This window comes from Neovison vison, chromosome 6, assembly GCF_020171115.1.
Source record: "Neovison vison isolate M4711 chromosome 6, ASM_NN_V1, whole genome shotgun sequence".
Taxonomy (NCBI): Eukaryota; Metazoa; Chordata; class Mammalia; order Carnivora; family Mustelidae; genus Neogale; species Neogale vison.
In genome coordinates, this window is record NC_058096.1 from 172841874 (window position 1) to 172854639 (window position 12766).

The 12766-nt window shown below is 45.4% G+C and overlaps 1 protein-coding gene across 1 annotated transcript; it reads right to left on the reverse strand.

Annotated features, from left to right (window-relative positions):
* Positions 1 to 1415: 1415 nt before the first annotated feature.
* On the reverse strand, positions 1416 to 12618 carry ARPC4 (actin related protein 2/3 complex subunit 4). Its single transcript, XM_044253051.1, has 6 exons — positions 12425 to 12618; positions 8534 to 8652; positions 7217 to 7328; positions 5952 to 6047; positions 4837 to 5007; positions 1416 to 2371 (listed from the first exon to the last, which is right to left on the reverse strand). The coding sequence occupies exons 1-6, from the start codon at positions 12425 to 12427 to the stop codon at positions 2366 to 2368; spliced, it is 507 nt and encodes a 168-aa protein (XP_044108986.1). The 5' UTR covers positions 12428 to 12618; the 3' UTR covers positions 1416 to 2365.
* Positions 12619 to 12766: the final 148 nt, after the last annotated feature.

Consider the following 12766-nt stretch of genomic DNA (forward strand, 5'->3'; position numbering starts at 1 on the left):
CAAAAGACATGCCCCCAGAAGTGGGTAAGCTGATTGGCAACCATCCAGTCCTTCTCATCAGCCTGCAAATCTGGTTGTTAGGGGCTCTGGATCCTGGGAGATGGATCTGTGACAAACGGCTGGCTCACCCAGGCAATGCCGTCCTGTGTGGGTTGAGTGAGCAGATGCCATACTCTTTTGAACCACCAGCTTCACCGTGAGCACCTTTAACATTCACTGCAAAGTTAAAACATACCCGTGCCCCCAGAGGACACACCTAATACTGTAAGGCAGGAGGAGGCCGTCACAGGTAGTGTCATAAAGGGGATGATAGCTGTCCAAGTTGCCCCCACCCCCAACCCCTCCTCCCTTTAACATTACCTGTCCTCCACCTCAAGAGACTTCTTTGGTGGTCTGGAAAAACCTTTTGAAAAGCTCAGCTCAAAGGCTGAGACTTTTCCTGTCACCCACTTCCATAAATATACCACCTTCCCTCCTGGGTAGACTACCACAGAATCAGTTTGCAAATATAAAACACTTCAGTGCACCTATTTACACATTCAGCTTTCACTATCCACCCCCCAAGTCTCTCCAAGACAGGGATAAGGTCACTCCACCGACCCCCAAGCCTAGTGCAATGGAAATTTTCAGTTTGGATACTGCGCTGGTGGAAAAATCAGCTGTTGTTTATTCAGTACCTGTAACACAGTACCATGTCGGCCTGTTCACAGTATCTCCACTTTATGGAATAAGAAACAAGTGCACAGAACATTAGGAACTCACACAAATTCAGCCTCAAGAGTCAGGACTTGAGCACCGTGTTTGTTCTCTGTTTTTTTTTAACTTTAAGGAGTCACCAAGGTCTAGTGCTGTCCAACAGAACTTTCTCCAGTGATGGAAATGTTCTATGTATGTACTCTCTGACATGGTAGGAATTAGTCATTTGTATTTATTGAGCACCTGAAACACCTCTGGTGGGAATGAGGAAGTGAATTTTAAGTGTTTAACTTTAATAATTTAAATAGCCACATGTGGCTAGGGATTATAGACAGAGCCAGAAGCCTTAGATTTGAAGCCTACTCTCTTGGTCACTAGCTGGGAGTTTTGGAGCAAGCTGCTACATCTCAAGGAATCACAGTTTCTTTAGCCATGATAAGGAATCACCATTTCCCTTAGGTTACCTTTTAGCCCAAATGAGCTCTTTATGTGAGTAGGATCAAAGCTCCGTACAGGCACAGAGCAGCTTCAGAAATGAATGGTGCTTGGACTGTAATAGGGGTATCTGGGTCGTGGCCCTTGGCACAGATAATATCAGAAACCAATCGGGAAGACGACTACTGATGGGGCCCCCCAAGCCCTCCAAGTACCAACTACATTGCCTTGGGAAGAAAAAGCCCCACCGCACCCCCACCTTTCATATACAAAGTGCACAGACCTCATGCAGCCCCAAAGGGGCAAGGAGAGACTTTAATCAGGAGAGGAGGCAGGATCCACCAGAATAAGAAAAGGTACAGCGAGCGTGGGAGCAGAGGAGCCAGAGCAGGCAGAAGAGACCCAGCTCAGGAAGCTCTGGAAGACTCATCCCTCCAACTCTAGCACAGGCACTGCACTGATAGACAAGGCAAATCAGTGGCCCCTCTCAGCTGGGAGGGCACAAAGAGGCCCTTGTGGCCAGAGGCACCTGGCTTTCAGTGCCCAGCTTCGAGGCATGGCCGGTGGCCACCAATTAAGCCCTGTTTCAACCAGTGCTGGGTGGCTTATCTTCAGGCAGAGCTCAGGAAGCTGGCAGAGAGTCCGAACAACTTCCACTGGGCCCAAGGAAGCTCAGGAGTAAGAGGGCAAAGGAAAGGAACTGGAGTCTGAAACCTTCCTCCTTCCCTCCCTCTCTCCCAACCTGGGACTTCCTGGAGGTGGGGTGGGGAGGGGGGGGGGGACACACACAATAGTCGCCTTCTGGCTCCAGGCCCGCCCAGACCCACAGCGACCAATATGGTACAATCACTGGGACCAGTCACAGCCACTGGAGGTGGAGGTTGTTTCGTGTAAAAAAAAAAAAAAAAAGACAAAAAGGTTACAGTCTCCTACAAGCACAGAATTTAAGTTTCAAGACGTTAAAAAAAAATCTGTCCCAGCCCAGGGGACTGAACATCAGAAGCCAGCCTGACCAGGCACATGTGGCCTTGGGGCAGGTCCACTGCTGCTTTGTTGCCCAGCTAGCAAGCATACCACCCACCTCCCGCATCTAATACCCACCCCGACCCAGCTCCCCTGCTCTGCCGCCGCTGTTGCTGCCGCCGCCGCTGCTGCTCTGGGGAGTAACTCCAGGATGCCTTCGCAGAGACACAGGGGAGTCTGAGAGGGAAGGCCTTGAGATCCAGCCAGATGGTTAAAACTGTCAAAAGAACCAAGAGGCAGTGAATGGCGGTTATTAGTGTATCCTGGTAGGCCTGCTCCGGGGAAGTAGGATGATCTGAGAGCTGCTACTGTGCTCAGATTTCTGAGGGATAGGTTGGGTCCCAGCACACCTTGTAGGCATCCTCTTTCTAATTCAGCCTGCATTCAGCAGTGACCTTCAGGGCTAACTAGTTTAACAGTGTTAAACCTAGCACTAGACAAGACAGAAAAATTAAGGGTGAAGCAGGCTCTTCCAAAGCTCCCTTTAACCATGTCATGGTGACTGCTATACAGCTGTCAGTACCTTGCTTGAACTGAGATGGGAGCTTGCGTGCAAGGGCATGGGGATTAGGGGGCCAAGAGCAGCAGGACCCATGATCTGGTACTTTCTGTCAAGCTCTGGGTGGTTCTCCAGCCATAATATGCCCTTGGAAATATCTTCTGCCCTCAAGTATTCCCCATGGTGCCCAGAGGAGCTGCACACATCTTACAGGACAGCGACGGTGGCCCAGTGGCCCACAGACGGGACCCAGCCCAATAACGAACACTGTCTGGTCCACTAAGTCTTTAAAAAAATATGAATTCATTGCCAACCTTGAAAATATAAGAGATGTCGCATACAAATCCAGATTTGGGGCTTCTTTTGAAAAGCTGAAGAATGAAACCGTCATGGGCAGGAGCTCTGTAGTAGTAGTCACCCTCTTCAGAGGAGCCATGTGCTTACCATATCCCCAATGGCCCACTTCACTCCCATGCATTACCTGCCTACGCCCCTCATGCACCTGAGTATGTGACCCCTGCCGAACGCTATGGTGCCATCTTGATCTTTGAATCTGAAAACCAAGCTCTAAGTCCCAGTTCCTCCTCTTGCAGGCTGAGGGCCCTTAGGCAGGTGACTTGACTTTCAGAGCCCAGTTCACTCACTCATAAAAGAGGGATAACCCATGACTCAAAGATTGTTTCAGGGATTGAATGAGATAGATAAATGTTCTTAGCTGTGTAATTATAGAAATATAGTTAGCATCTGAAACTAACAGTATACTATATGTTGGCTAACTGAATTTAAATTAAGAAAAAGAAAGAAATGCAGTTACTGTAATTAAATGGTTAATGAGCCAAATATTAAATTAGGACAAGAACTATTTTTCTTTGCAGGGGTGCCTGGGTGGCTCAGTGGGTTAAGCCTCTGCCTTCAGCTCAGGTCATGATCTCAGGGTCCTGGAACCGAGCCCTGCATTGGACTCCCTGCTCAGCAGGGAGCCTGCTTCCCCCCTCTCTCTACCTACTTGTGATCTCTCTCTCTCTGTCAAATACATAAAAATCATTAAAAAAAAAAAAAAAAAAAAGAACAGTTTTCCTTTGCAGTTGAATGTTAGGCCTTGTAGTGCCTTGGCCATAAAACTTTGGTGCTACAATACCTGGAAAACTTACTATATACCAAATGATTTGCTTTGTATACCTCTCCTCATTTAATGCTCAACCATACTAGAAAGTACATTATTAATGAATAGTTTCATTTCACAGCTGAGGAAACCAAGGCTTCATATCGAGAGATTCAATAACATGTCCCAGTGGGCAGCGAAGCTGGATGTACACACAGGCAGTATGACCCCACAGCCTGTGTGATCTGAACAAGTATGCTACCCTGCATGCACAGTACACTGTGCACTGACTTTTGTACACTGACTGTGCTCAGTATAATTAAAGCCCAGGGGAAAAAGGGGTAATTTCTATTTTTAGGAATCTGAGCTCCTTCTGGGCTGGATCTGTATGCACTGGTAGGAGTAAACACTAAATCTACCATCTAGGGATTATAGTTAACGCAAAGCAGAACAAGTCAACAAACCAAAAACTGTTTGGAAGAAGAGGAGAAAAAAAGAAGGCCATGTCCTGAATATCTAAAGAACAACTGTGTCATCAGCTCCTCAGTGTAAATAATTTCTCCTCTTCAGAGCTCTGCAGTCCCTTCAGTTGGGAACACAAACAACTGAAGAGGGATCTGGAGGGACTGAAGCCATGAAAGTAATGGGAAACAGGTCGAAAACATCTTGACTATAAGCCTGAGAAAGGGACACTGAAAACATTCAAATCTGTTTGAGAAATAGAATTACATTGATTAACTGTCCTACATTCTTGGAATATTCCCATGTACATTTAACTTGCCTCACCTGAGGTTTAAGCTAGATATAGGGAAGGACTAAGTACATTTTGAGATGTAGAAAGCAGCATCTAAGTCCCCATGAGAGACTAAGGCAGGTCCTTGAGTTACAGAAAATGCACTGCAGGTCCCAAAGATCATCCCTGGGTCCCCCAGCCCCAAGTGGCTGACATGCCACCCACCAGCAGGTCCTATAGGCCTCAGGAAATATTCACACTGCTGGCACCACTTTACCACCAGATGCTAAGTTCTCAACCCACAGCTCATCCTACCTCTGGAGGGACACCAAGAAGGCCATCACTTACATTCTTGAGGAACTCCTCAGCCACAATGCGTGCACGAGCGTTAACCGACAGCTTCATTTCACTAATCTCCTTGTCAATCTCCTCCATGAAGTGGATCACAAAGTCCACCAACTTGTGTTTGTACATCTGTTCTGTGTGGAAGTTGGTGATCAGAAAACTGATGTCATATCCCTGGGGAGGGAAGAGAGCAGAAAAGAGAAAAAGAAGAAACAGGAGAGAATTAGCATCCCAGGGCACTCAGTATGCCATGTTCTCTATGGTCACTCAGTTACATGCTTCCTACTGGCCGTGATCTTCTCCCAAGTCTCATGACCTCCAGGCAACAGTTGCCTGCTCTGCTAGGGTGTCTACGCTGGGTCCAAGTAACTGACGCAGGTGAGAATTTTTTGTCTGTCAGGCATCTCTGGAAAACTACCTGTGATACACAGCTGCATTCAGAATGAGTCATGGGGAGAGTAAAGGAACTTGAAATCTTGTTCACAGAAGAATCTAATGAAACAGAGAGAAGAGATGCTTCGGGAGAAAGATGGGACTGGGCTGTGCATGTATCGAAGAGTAATCTTATGTGTTCTGGGTGGCCCCAGAGGCTAGATCTAGGACCAGGAAGAATGATTTTAGCTCAGAATGAGGATGAGCTTGGCCAACACATCTGATGGTGCATGCTGCTCTGCACAGTACTTGCTTAGTCACTGGGATTATTTTAAGTTGATTTGGCAGGGAGTCTATGGAGAGGACTCAAGTACAAAATAAGACAACTACCGAGCCGATGTCAACTATGGCCCTGAGAGACAATGATTTAGTTGGTGACACAGCTTAGAAAGGATTTCTGATTCATTATACCCTTTGTGCCATTAGACTGTAGGCTCTGGGAAGATGAGCAACACATCTCATATTTTTTGCCTTTTCCATAGCTGAGGGAGACCCAACTTTTCCCAAGTTTCTGATTCCCCTTATTCTCACTCCAGCTGAAATGAAGGCCAACTCTCAACTCAGGCAGTGGGGGTCCTATGGCTGGAGGAGCAGCAATCCTGTTCTTCAAACAATCCCAGACCAGTGACAGTAGAATTAGTGGAAGAATCTTGAATATTATGAACATGTGGATCACACAGTCTCACCTCCACTGGTTTCCTTCGAAGAATAAAAAAGTTCTCTGCTCGCATCATCATGAAGCGCATGAACTTGTGGCATAAAATCTTCTCAATTTCATCAGCCTAGTAAGAGTGAAAGATAAATAGGGCTCCCTAAATCTGACATCACAGGCCAACAGAAAGGTTTCTGTTGCACGACCTTCTGAAGACCCCGGTCTTCTGACCTCAGTTTCCCCCAGACTCACTGTAGGTAGTAGGGTTTCACATCAGGGGCACTGCCTGAATCATGGGGCATCTGGTTGCCAACTGAATGTCTACTATATTAGAGCCTCTTCAACTCAATAAGACATTATTATGATCTCATTTTCACCCATTCCAAAGATAATTCTGGCAAACGAACATCTTTTATCTGCTCCTTCCAGAATCTATATCTACATTCAAAGCTGTCTCTCCCTTTCCCATTTCACTAGTGCTGTACTTCTCAAAGTCTATGATATATATACCACCTGGAATTATCAGAGATAAACCTAGGTGGTCTCTGCTTTAGTAACAATGAACATTAAATAATCCCCAAACTTCAACCATGCTGAATTCTCATTATTTCTAATGAAAAAATTTTGCAGCCAGGTGCTGGTATATATGCCCTTAACACCTTCTAACACTTGTTAATCTCCCTTTTTAACAGAGCAGGGACCAAGGACAGAGCTTTCTGTAAGCAACAGGGCCTACACTAAATAACAGTTTTGTTTTCTTTCACTGCAGTCACTTCTTTAGAGTTCCCCCTATCTGACAAGTGATACTGTTTTCCACTACGGCATAAGGTTTCTGTTTCAAACAAATTTAAGTAAAAGAAAATAAGTTAAGGAAATCCATTAAACAAATAACTACCTAGGTGGTACATAAATATGGCAAAAATTATAAGAGTGATGGGAATATGAAATGTCACCTAAGAAAACATAAGAAATTACATTTTTTTTTACCCTAAATCTCTTTTTCAAGGTTTATGGTTGTCAAATTGGTATTGGTACTATTTATTTCTATCAACTGGCCTTATTCTCCCTTCCTTATGATTCTTTGACCTGACACCAAAATGGCCATGGCCTTGGATGCTACTTTTCCTAACTTCTAACCTAGAGCAAGGCTTACAAAACAGGGTTGCTCTCTACTTTGCTGACCTGGCAAATCATTCCTTGGGTACACCTGGGTTTCCTTGCACCTTGAATCTGGCACGACGTCTCTTGGATGGGGATCCCTGGCCTCCTGAGGAGGCAGGGGCTCAGTGGTGAGCTCACCTGTTTCACAGCAATGCTGACCCGGACAGAGTTGATGGAGCCCTCAATCAGAACCTTTTCCTTCTCATTCCTGCTGATGGTCACAGGTTGTAACAGGAGCTCTTTGCTACTCCTGAAAACACAATGTCACAGAGGCCTCTGTACTATAGAGGAACAGAATGCTCAGGAAGACCCCACAGCGGCCCTGGAATCTCTGAGACCAGAGTCCAAGGAACAGGAGACTCACAAGTAGGGGCGCTCCAAGATGGGGGCCAGCAAGTGTGTTCTCCAACAGAAGGAGCAAGCTCTGGAGTCAGGGTGATAAGGTTTTGAAATCCAGCCTCCTCTGTTACTTTCTTTGGACAAGTAAGTTACCCTGTTGGAATCTCAATTTCCTCATCTGTAAAATGACTGATTCCTATTTCACTGGCAAGGATTGAGAGAGATCAAAAATGGTCAATTGTCTAATAGAGTGCCTAGCACATGGCAGGAGCTTTACAAACGAGAACTCTTATTTTAATAACTATGGGCAAATCCATATACCATTTAGGGAATGAGAAGAGACAGGCTGCCGTAAGAATAAGGACAAGCTAAAATCAAACAGTTTGGCCTTCTTCAATTATCAATACAGAATGATTCACTTATTCAGCATTAAGACTCCTCTCAGGTCAGCTCCCATTTTGATGCCTCTGAATCTCTAGGTATTTGTAATGGTAATTAAAATGCCCAACAGAAATCATGTTATGTTAAGTACAGCAACACGAAACATGCTAACATTTTGTCAGTATTTTTAAATTCAAATCATTCCAACACGGTGTGGTAACAGTTTATCTCAGTTATAGGTGTCTCAAATTAAACTTTAGAGGAGAACAGAAAAATTTAACAAAACATAAACTAGATAAGAGAAAATGACCCAAAGCATGGAAAATTTGGAGTAAGGAATGAGAGTACAAGTTGGTGGGGAAAAGAACATTCTTTGATCTTTAAATTACAAGAGGGCAGAGATGGCTTCTAACAAAATTCTCCACTCTCTCCTTAAACTGCGTTCAACAATGACACAGGAGATACTTACTGAACAGCCCTACTCTGAGACGTCACACCTTGTGTCAAGCAATCTTGGCTCCAGAGTTTAGCTTCTCCCCTGGGTTTTGTCCTGCCAACCCACTGACCCTATTTTTGGAACTGCAAATTGGGAACCATTGCTCATCGAGCAGTAAGACAAAGTATGTGAACTACAGTTGTCTTGACAATTCCAGGACGGAAATTCATGACAGCCTCCAGACAACTGCCATCTTTGGGGCTGAACCCATCACCCACCCTGATCTTTCTCTTCCCTACCTGACTTCTACTTCCGGCTTGTTGTGTCGTTCTACAACCTGGGAGGAGAAATTCTCCAGGCAGAGAGCAGCCTGCAGTGTGGCCCGCACGGCACTCAGGTAGGGACGGAGAGTGGCAGTCTGTAGGAAAAAACACAAGGGAAAATCAGAATCTGTCTTAGCAAACCCATTAGCCCTCTACTCCAGCTACATGGGAGCCAGGCGGTACTTAGAATATCTGGCTCTCACATACCACAGTGAACAAAACAGACTAGGCCTTCAAGGTGCCTTTCATTCTAAGTCTAGAGCAGTAGTTCTCAACAGAAGACCATTCTTCCTGCCAGGAGACATTCAGCAATGTAGGGACATTTTTCATTGACAGGACTTGGAGTGGGGTAGGAGTGCTACTGGCACAGAGTAGAGGCCTGGCATACTGCTAAACATCCTACAACTCACAAAAATGAATTATTCAGGGGCATGTGGGTGGCTCAGTCAGGCTTCTTGATTTTGGATTGGGTCATGATCTCAAGAGTTGTGAGATCTAGCCCGGCAAAGTGCTGCATGCTCAGCGCTGAGTCTGATTCTCTCCCCCTTCCTCTGCCCCTCCCTCTATTTGTGTGTGTTCTCTCTCTAAATAAATAGATAAAAAAGAAAGAAAACCCCAAATAGTGCTGATGTTGAAAAATTCTGGTCTAAAGGCATACATACAGGTGACAGTGACTATTCTCAAACCTGTCTTTTGAGCCAACAATGGATAACAATATGTGTTAGACGATGATCTAAATGCTAAGATTCTAAAGACAATCTCTACCTTTAAATAGCTCAACTGGTTACAGAAGACAAAAAACAACTCTGATATTCTAAAGAAGAATGAAAGGGATAGAATTTGATTCACAAGTTACATTTCCAAAAGAAACTGGTTTGGAAGTAAAGATGAAAACAGATTTTATAATTCAGAAAAAGTAAACTAAGGACATTCCCATTAAAGGGATCAGCTTCTACCTACACTGGCTTATCTTCAGTTGTATTAACTAAGTCTTTCTTACCTCAGGGCTTTACACATGCTGATCCATCTATCTATAGGCTTTTCTCCCCTCTCTTGACCCAAGTCATCCCTCAGACCCTGACTTATTCAGGGAAGGCCCCTTCCTTCCTCAGAGAGACCATTCTTGACTTCCCCCTTCATAGTATTTATTATAAGTTACAATGACACAAACTTCATATTTCTTTAGTAAAGTGATTTCTTCTTCGCTAGACTGTAAGCTTCATGGTCAATAGACCATGTCTCTTTATTCAAATCTATATACCTGCTCCTCACTCGGTACTTAACATATGCAATGTCTTACTCTTTTTCTATACAACATTATGTCTAATACCACAACCAAGATTAGAACAACACCAAAAAGGGACGCCTGGGTGGCTCAGTGGCTTAAGCCTCTGCCTTCAGTTCAGGTCATGATCTCAAGGTCCTGGGAAGAGCCCTGCATCCGGCTCTCTGCTCAGAAGGGAGCCTGCTTCTCCCTCTCTCTTTCTGCCTGCCTCTCTGCCCACTTGTGATCGCTGTCAGATAAATAAAATCTTTAAAAAAAAAAAAAAATGCAAAAAGGCATTTAAGAGTTCCAGAAGTGGGGCGCCTAGGTGGCTCAGTGGGTTGAGCCGCTGCCTTCAGCTCGGGTCATGATCTCGGGGTCCTGGGATCGAGTCCCGCATCGGGCTCTCTGCTAAGCAGGAAGCCTGCTTCCCTCTCTCTCTCTGCCTGCCTCTCTGTCTACTTGTGATCTCTCTCTGTCAAATAAATAAATAAAAATCTTTTAAAAAAAAAAAAAAGAGTTCCAGAAGTAATGATGAGTACAGGGTTGCTGTATACAGAAAGCATTTTAGATTCAGTAGATGCTGCTGCAATGGTAGTCTAAAGATTCACAGGTAATCTCAAATTCCAGGCTGTTAACTTTAGCTTTTCTTTTAAGGTAATAAGGAACTGCTGGGATTTTCTAAGGAGGAAGTTATGTGACTTCACGAGTTGAGTTGCGTGGTGGCTCTGCAGAGAATGGACTGGAGAGGGAAGTGAGACAAAAGGCAGATAGGGTTATTCAAGGAACACTGATGACAGCCTGGGGCAGTGGAGAGGACAAGCAGAGGGAGGTTATCAGAACAGTCAGACTGTCATATAAGATGTAGAGAATATGGAATCAAAAAACACCTCCCAACAAACTGTGGTTCACCCAGACGATGAAATACTACTCAACAATAAAAAGGAGTAACTAGTGATACATGCAACATAGATTAATCTCAAATGCATTATGGTTAAAAAGCCACATTGGGATGACTGGCTAGTTCAGTCTGAAGAGTCTGTGACTCTTGATCTCAGAGTCGTGGGTTCAAGCCCCAAGATGGATGTAGAAAATACAAAAACAAATAAGTAAATAAAGTTAAGTCGTTTTTTTAAAAGATTTTACTTATTCATTTGACAGGCAAAGATCACAAGTAGGCAGAGAGGCAGGCAGAGAGAGAGAGGAAGGCAAACAGGCTCCCTGCTGAGCAGAGAGCCCAACATGGGGCTCAATCCCAGGACCCTGAGATCATGACCTGAGTCGAAGGCAGAGGCTTTAACACACTGAGCCACCCAGGCGCCCCTAAAGTTAAGTTTTTAAAAAGCCACATCCAAAGGCCTACATCCTGAAGAATTCTGTTTGTATGACAACACTGAAAAGGTAAAACTATAGGAGAGAAAAAAAATCTGGTTGCCTGGAATGGGGAGAAGACAGGACTGATAACAGAGGGATTTGAGGGCACTTTCTGAGGAAACATTCTGTTATCTTGGTTGTAGTAGTGATTACATTATTGTGTTTGTCAAAATCCATAAATGATAAACTTAAAAACAGTGATTTTTAGATGACAAGCCCCTGACACCTGCCTTTTCACAAATAAAATGCATTCTCATGTAATACCTCAATAAAGTTGACTTTTAAAAAACACAGGTGATAATAGCCTCAATTAGAAGAAAGAAAATCCAGGCTTCTACCTGAGGTAAGAAGACACAAAGCCAGGACAAGTAACATAAAAAGAAAAGCAAGTATAGGAGAGAAAATGATTTTTGACCCGGAGATCTAATTTGAAGGTGTCTTTTAAGATTTCCAGGCAAACCTTAAAAAAGAACTAGGAAGACAGATTCAAGAGCCACCAGAACACACAAGGTCATCAAGCCAGGACTTGACAGGTGCCACTAGGAAAAACGCAAAGAGGAAGGTGGTGAGCCCAAGCCTCAACTCCCAGGAACACCCCTATCTATCAAATGGGAGTACTGCCAGGAAGGGAGGGATCAGTAGTAGGAGAGCTCACGGCTAACACGGCTGAATTCTGACCAGGAAGAGGTCTGGGTGGTGGCAGCATAAAAGCGATCCTTCTGTGGGGTAGAAGCAAGGCAGGGAGTAAAGAGAAGAGTGGGATAAGGAAGTGTAGACGCTTCCTCTGGGAAACCGGGGTCAAGCGGACAGGAGAGGACAAGACAGTGTACTTAGGGAAGTTCTCACTCAAGTTCTCCTCTGAGTGAGAAGACCTTACTATGTGCCTCAGCGGCCCTACTACGGGCAATGAGGCCTACTAAGTGCCTTCACGGGGCTTCCACCAGCCTAGGAGGTCCCACTTCTGAAATCCTCTACCCTCACAATTCCCCACCTGGACCGAAAGCCAAACCTTGAAGCTGCAAGTTCTGCTTCGTAAGAGGGCGTCCCCCGCTCGCCCCTTCCTCACTACAGCTCCAGCCCCGCCCTCTCTCCTCCAGTCCCCTCGTGTCCCAACACCCCGCAGTATCCCTCAGCCCCGGGCCTCTCCCATGTTAAGCCGCATCTCCCCCAGACCCACAGCTTTGAGGCAAAACCGCGGGGGTCCCTGGCCCGGGGCCCGGCTCTCTCACCATCGCGGGCGCTGGCTGGGCCGGAAAGCGGAAGTGCGGAAGTGGCCAGCCCCGCGACTCCTGCCTTTTCGCGAGAAGCGCAGCCTCAGTCTCCGCCCGAACTTCCGGACGGTACCATCTATGATCCGAACGGAGAAGGGGGAGCCCAGGAACACTTGGTCCTTTGGAAGTTTCCCCGCTAGGACTTTCTTGACATTTTTAAGCTCCTTAAGTTTCAAATAGATACTCAAGCTTATCCCGTTATCCATGCAGCTCTCCCTTGTGACTTTGGCCTTCTTGTCTTTGTCATAGTCTTTCCCCATAATCAAGCAATGGTGCAGCCCGGCCTCAGGTTGGGCACCA